Raw genomic sequence first — 6,555 nt, 5'->3', positions numbered from 1 at the left:
AAGCTAATTAAGTCCCCTAGCATTAATTACAGAGTAATTTCCCTTCTTTACTATCTGCACCAAAACGTTTGCAAAATAAATAAAACTTCCATGCTGAGCAAAAGAAGTTCCTGTTTCAACAAAAAAATGATAATAATGACTGCTCTTGTTGTTGTGTCAGAATATCAAATCAAAGTGCCAAGTTTAGAGAATACAAAAAATATAAATATAACAGTAAATGCAGTTTGCATATAATTAGGCTTCATTTTTAAAAATTTTTTGTGCCCATCCCAGAGGTGCAATATTGTTTTAAACAAGATGACTGGAAAGAACTGAATTTTTCCTATTTTTATGCCTAATTTGGTGTCAACTGACAAAGTATTTGCAGAGAAAATGTCAATGTTAAATTTTACCTCGGACACACAGACACACACACAGACACACACAGACAACCGAACACCAGGTTAAAACACAGACTCACTTTGTTTACACAAGTGAGTCAACAAAATTATAAAGCTTGCAATCAACAGCACATGAAAAAGAAAAACTAATCAGAACATATTTCATGCATCTGCTTTTATTCTGTAAAAGTTTTTTGGTTTTTTTTTAAACAAGTTTATAACACTGAAAACAATGCAATGTATGTGACGTGAGCAAAATATGGGAAGAAAATACAATTAATGTGATATAATTCATGCGATATAATTAATGTGATATTCAAAACAGTCTTGCAAACGAGCAACTTGTTTATATATATATATATATATAATGTTTTAAACTACTACAAAATATGTCACAAATCTTATTTCTTCAATATTGCAAACAATGAGATTAATTTTGTTCTTTATATTCTAATCGATTGTGGAGAAGAAAAAAAAAATCAAACTGAACGTAAACCATGATTTCCCCAATCTTCACACGGACTATAACCTCCGAAACAAAACAAATAATATCCACAAACCGCAAAATAATTTTCAGGTAAAAAAAACCAAAAAACAGTTCCTTCAATTCATATCACAAAACTGATCACAGAAAAACAATATCAATCATTTAGTGAAGTGCAACATATATAATGCTATTCACCGAATTAAACCAGACAGTACTTCAAAAAACACTGTTAATATTTTCAATCACATAATTAACTATTGAAAAAGGCATTTCTTTTTTTTTTTTTATCACAGAATAAAATGAGAAGTGAGCTTTTGAGGGAACACACACACAATCCCCCACAAATCATTATCCATAAAAACAAAAGGTATACGCTGTTACTGTATCACAATGTAAAATATAAAACAGCAAGACAGTAATCTCATTCCAAACAGACAACTGGTATGTGAAACAAGCGGTGGTGGTGGTGTGTCCATCGAGATCGATGATGACCATCGTTGTCATCCAGCTGGGGGATGGGGGGAGGGTGGTGGTGGGGGGGGGGGGGGAGGATGCTCATGAATCTATCTGTGAATGCGCAGATGGCTGAATAGTCCAATCTGCGCACGAAATGTTCGCTGACAGTTGGGGCAGACAAAGACAGGCATATCATTCATTGTCAGGGAGCTTGTTTGCCCGTGACTTTCTGGCCTGCCTCTTCTGGACAGCTGCAGCAGTCCTGTTGGCCTCGCACAACTTGGCGCCTTTGTGCACAGCAGCGCGCCATTTGTCACGGTCCACTGCAGATTCCTCCCAGGAGTCAGGGTTGATATCAAACGCTTTCAGAGAGACTTTCAGAGTATCTCTGAAGCGCTTCTTCTGACCTCCGTGTGATCTCTTCCCTTGTTGCAGCTCGCCATAGAAGAGCCAAGCGGTACGTGTCAAACGGAGACAGCACACTGAAAGTTTTCAGTTTCAGTTTCAGTTTCAGTAGCTCAAGGAGGCGGGTCACTGCATTCGGACAAATCCATATACGCTACACCACATCAGTCTGCCAAGCAGATGCCTGACCAGCAGCGTAACCCAACGCGCTTAGTCAGGCCTTGAGAGAGAAAAAAGAAAAAAAAAGGTGAATAAATAATAGATAAGCGTACATAAATAAGTAAATAAATAAATAATTATAATATTTAAAAAAAAATTATAAAAAAGAATCCAGTTTCAGACACGGAAAGAGAGAGCGAGAGAAAGCGACAGACAGAGGAATTCTTTATTTTCCAGTCACGGTACCAGTACCTCATGATGATACAAGACAAAACCAAGAGTGTGGAACTGGAAAACACCACCACCACCCACCACCACCACCACCACCACCACTACAGACACACACTCACACACTACTGGGAAGGCAGAGACAGAGAGTCAGAGATAGACAGACAGACAGAGAGGAACAGATAGAGATAGACAGACAGACGGACGGACGGAAATGGTGAAAATGAGATCTAGACTGAAGTCAAAACTTGTGCTGCCCAAAACCAAATTATATGTACATTTTTGTGTTGGGTTTTTTTTTGGGGGGGGGTTTGTTGTTTTTTCAGTAAAAAATATTTTCATAACTGAGTATGTTTTGGTGAGTAAGGGACAAGTAAAGGGAAATAAATCTTTCACATCAACACCCCACACCCCCCAAAAAAAAAAAAAAAAAAAATGAAACAAACTAATAAGCAGAAAGAAGAACGGTGAAGAAAATATATTTATTTTCTTTTTCCTTTCATTTATTTACTTGTTTTATACAGTGCATGTGACTTTTTTTTGTTTCTGTTTTTTGTTGTTTTTTTTTGTTTTTTTTTTTCTCTGTATGAAGACGGTGTTGTGTTGCGTGTTGTTGTTTTCCTGATTTTGCTAGTTTAGGTGGTGCACAGTGGCAAATATTGTTGATTTCAGATGTTGGTTTTGTATGTCCGTCTGTATGTATTAAATGTTAAACTAGAATAAAATATTTATTTTAAAAAAATAATAATCTAAAAAAAAACCCTTTCTTTTTTTTTTGCAACAACCGTTTTCATACTCTGGGTAACAGAGATTTCCATGGTATGCAATATATATATATATATATATATATATATATATAGATAGATAGATATAAAATAATTTAATGTGGACGGAATCTTTGAGAGAGAAAAAAACATATATACTTAAAATGTAAGAACAATGTGGCTAGTAAATAATTAAACAATGATAAAGAGTGGTAACTCTAATATATATATATATATATATATATATATATATCACAAACAATTAATATCAATAACATAATACACATAATCACAAGTGTATACTGCAAGATACCACAGACTCAAAATTAAAATCTCAATAGTGATGAAAATCTCAATGGTCTTGACAAGAAAAAATATAAAATATGTTGTTGTTGTTTTGGTTTTTTTTGTTTCCAAAAATAAATACACAATAAAGCCAAGTGAACGTGATAACTTTGAACTGAATAAAACAAGTTTTTAAAAAGATTATCAAAACACACACACACACACACACACAGGTGTACAACTCATCTTAACTCACTCAGTACGGCCAGTCCTCTCTTCTCCTCTACACAGACCCCTCGGATGTCCAGTGGGTGTCTGAATGACCCAACCTTTAGCTTCCGTCGTCAGAATTGTGGTATTCTTTGTCAACATTCACGTCTTCAGTATAAGAGCCTTCCGCTTGCAATATTTTGATGATGGTAATTGGGATGAAACGCTGTTAACATCGTCTCTTTCGCCGTTCGTATGGAGAGAGTTAAGATGATTCAAGCATTGAAACAAAACCAATATTAACTGAATGACTACCAACACCACCTGCACACCACAAAGGGACATAACCAGTCCCTGTGTCATACCTGGTCTCTTAGACTATAGCTTTTTTTTCTCTCTCTCTTCATCATTTCAAGGCCTGTGTCAACAACAATCAGCCAAATGTTTACCTTGACCCTTTCACCGCCAAGCTCGCATTTTTGCACAGGTGTGGCAGAGGACCCATGTCACTGAAAGGTGACCATTCTTTGGTCTGTTCTCCATGAACCTACTGCTCTTAATATCCAGTGGTAGGATAGGCCATGTTTTCTATACATTGCAGGGGGAATCCCCAGCTATTCTTAGCCACTGTCTTTTCTGTGTTTATACCACAAGGGAATTTTGTACTCTAAACTGACTGGCAGTGAAAGGGTTAAAAAGATTAAAGGGTAGAAAAATGCTTTTAAAAAAAAAAATGAAGAAAAGAAAACTGCCTCTTTTAATCTACAAAGGATCAAATTATGCACACATACTCCTCATGAAAAGAAATTCACTGAAACATTAAAAATACACTTCTCTAGTTTGACGTGACAGTCAAACCAAATACTGCAGTGGGTCAAAAAAAAAAAAAAAAAAAAAAACGTCGGCGGATTCATGGGGGGGCTGTTGTTTGGGGGACGTGGTGGCGGTCTCCACTCTGGGAGGGATGCTCACTCAGTCTGGCTCCGTGACTAAGCCATTATTGTCGTTAGTAGGGGGCTTAGTAGGTGTCCTAAAGAACTTAAATCAGAACAGGCACCACCAAAGTGACTCAGCAGCAGTGCAGGGTCTCCTCTGGTGTGTGGCCTCCTGGCGACCTAACATCGATGGTCCCCTGCGGACTGCCGACGCTGGAACTGCGACAGACGAACCAGGGTGTGGCCGTGTATGGGGGAATCTAAATGAGCGGCGTGGGAGTAATGCCACTGAAACGGTGCAGATGATGGGGCAGCAAAAAAATAATAATAATAAAAAAATGAAATAAAAACATTCTGGCAGTAAATCAAATTCGTAAACTACAACCTAAATCCGGTAGTAAAGTCCTGTTTAAGTACCCTAAATTTCAGCAACCTATTTTAACGGCAACTGATGCTAAGATGAAATGATAACTACCATTTGTAGATGGAAAACCCATTTTCAATGGTTTTTCGACCCTATTTTGGGGGTTACTGGACTCAGTTTTGAAACAGACTCACTTGATAAAGTCACAAGGAACCATCTTGCAAAGCCTAAAAAAAAAATAATCTTCAGTGAAGCGTTCAGTAAGAGAATTGCTCTTTCCGTTTTTGGTCCTGAAAACTAAGCAAGGTTTAACTCTCTCCATACGAACGGCGAAAGAGACGACGTTAACAGCATTTCAACCCAGTTACCATCATCAAAATATTGCAAGCGGAAGGCTCTTATACTGAAGAGGTGAATGTTGACAAAGAATACCACAATTCTGACGACGGAAGCTAAAGGCTGGGTCGTTCAGACACCCACTGGACATCCGAGGGGTCTGTGTAGAGGAGAAGAGAGGACTGGCCGTACTGAGTGAGTTAAAAAAAAAAAAAAAATAAAAATAATTGTTTTAATTTTAAAGGGGTGCAGCTTGAGACAACAAGTGTCGGTTCCTGTTCATGACAGGAGTCATTCTAATTCGCGTTACACCTAGTTCTTGATTAGAGGTGTCACTTACACGCAAAATGTCACTCGTCATATGCCTGCGTAGCGCGAAACGCAAGAAAAAAAAATCTGTTTCGTTTTAAACAGATCCGGGAATCTAGCTAGAACTACTACCCAAAACACGCCATGTGGGACATATAAAGGGGCAGTTAAGTGAGTAACAATTCAGAGCACTAAAACTGGACATTACACCTAACACTCGATGGCTCCCTGTGGACTGCCAACGCTGGAACCGGCTGTGACGGACGAACCCGGGTGTGGGCCGTGTATGGGGGGAATCTAAGTGAGCGGCGTGGGCGTAATGCCACTGAAACGGTGCAGATGATGGGGCAGCAAAAAAAAAAAAAAAAAAAAAAAAAAAAATTGGACATTACCCCCCCCCCCCCCTCCCCCCCCCCTTACACCATACACTCTACGTAAGGATTCTGGGAGCTCCGGGTAATTCATCGACTAAAATCACCATACTCTCCTTCCCCCACGCCTCCATCCCATCTGCTTGTTCGTCCGCTTTCTTCTTCTTCTTCTACGTCTGCTGCTGTTGTTGCTGCTGCTGTCGTTTTTCCTGCTTCCTTCTCTTTCTCTCCTCCTTCTTCTCTTTCCTCGCTCCGTCGTCAGAGTCGTTTGTCTTCTTCGTGGGGGTGCTGAGCAGGGGAGGTAAGGCGTTGTGGCGAAGCGGTAATCGGTTGTTGTTGGTGGGAGTTGTCTGCTCACTGCCGGGGAGCGTGGGGTTGGGGGCGACGGGCCCCGAGGCGAACCTGAAGTAATAATAATACATACATACAGTAAAGAGTGGTAACTCTCTCCATTCACAAGGTAAACAACTTCAAGTCAGTGATGCTTACGCTACCGATTCAGCTGGCACACAGGTAAATAAAAGGTACACTGGAACAAACCCAGACACTTCCTCAAAAAGGAAGCGCCGGGCCTGTCCTTATACCGATCATTTGACATGTGCACACAGCAGCAAAGACAGAAGAAATGTGCAAACACAAAATTAGCTTTTATTCAAGACTGGCATAGCCTCTTTAATCCTGAATAAGCCACACAGAACACATGGACAATACTGAACAAATACATGGTTGCCTCGGTAGGTTTATCCACTGGAAATTATTACAAATAATGAAGGCAGGAGACGATATGATTAACAAACAGTAAAGAGTGGTAACTCTCTCCATTACACAAGGTACACAACTTCAAGTCAGTGATGCTTACGCTACCG

General features: G+C 39.3%; 1 protein-coding gene across 5 annotated transcripts in view; it reads right to left on the bottom strand.

Moving 5' to 3' along the window:
• Window positions 1-5,127: 5,127 nt before the first annotated feature.
• The window catches only part of LOC143277007 (uncharacterized), a 17,403-nt gene continuing 15,975 nt past the window's right edge, over window positions 5,128-6,555 (bottom strand). Inside the window, exon 7 of one of the 5 annotated variants that reach the window (XM_076581718.1) lies at window positions 5,128-6,091. In XM_076581718.1, the coding sequence (XP_076437833.1) occupies window positions 5,860-6,091 (232 nt within the window). In that variant the 3' untranslated portion in view covers window positions 5,128-5,859. The remainder of the gene's footprint in view (window positions 6,092-6,555) is intronic. The other 4 variants (XM_076581717.1, XM_076581719.1, XM_076581720.1 and 1 more) reach the window with 4 other exon arrangements.

Source organism: Babylonia areolata, chromosome 33 (assembly GCF_041734735.1).
Source record: "Babylonia areolata isolate BAREFJ2019XMU chromosome 33, ASM4173473v1, whole genome shotgun sequence".
Classification (NCBI taxonomy): domain Eukaryota; kingdom Metazoa; phylum Mollusca; class Gastropoda; order Neogastropoda; family Buccinidae; genus Babylonia; species Babylonia areolata.
Note: the sequence above shows the minus strand (reverse complement) of the source record. Positions and strands in the feature narration are given on the sequence as shown.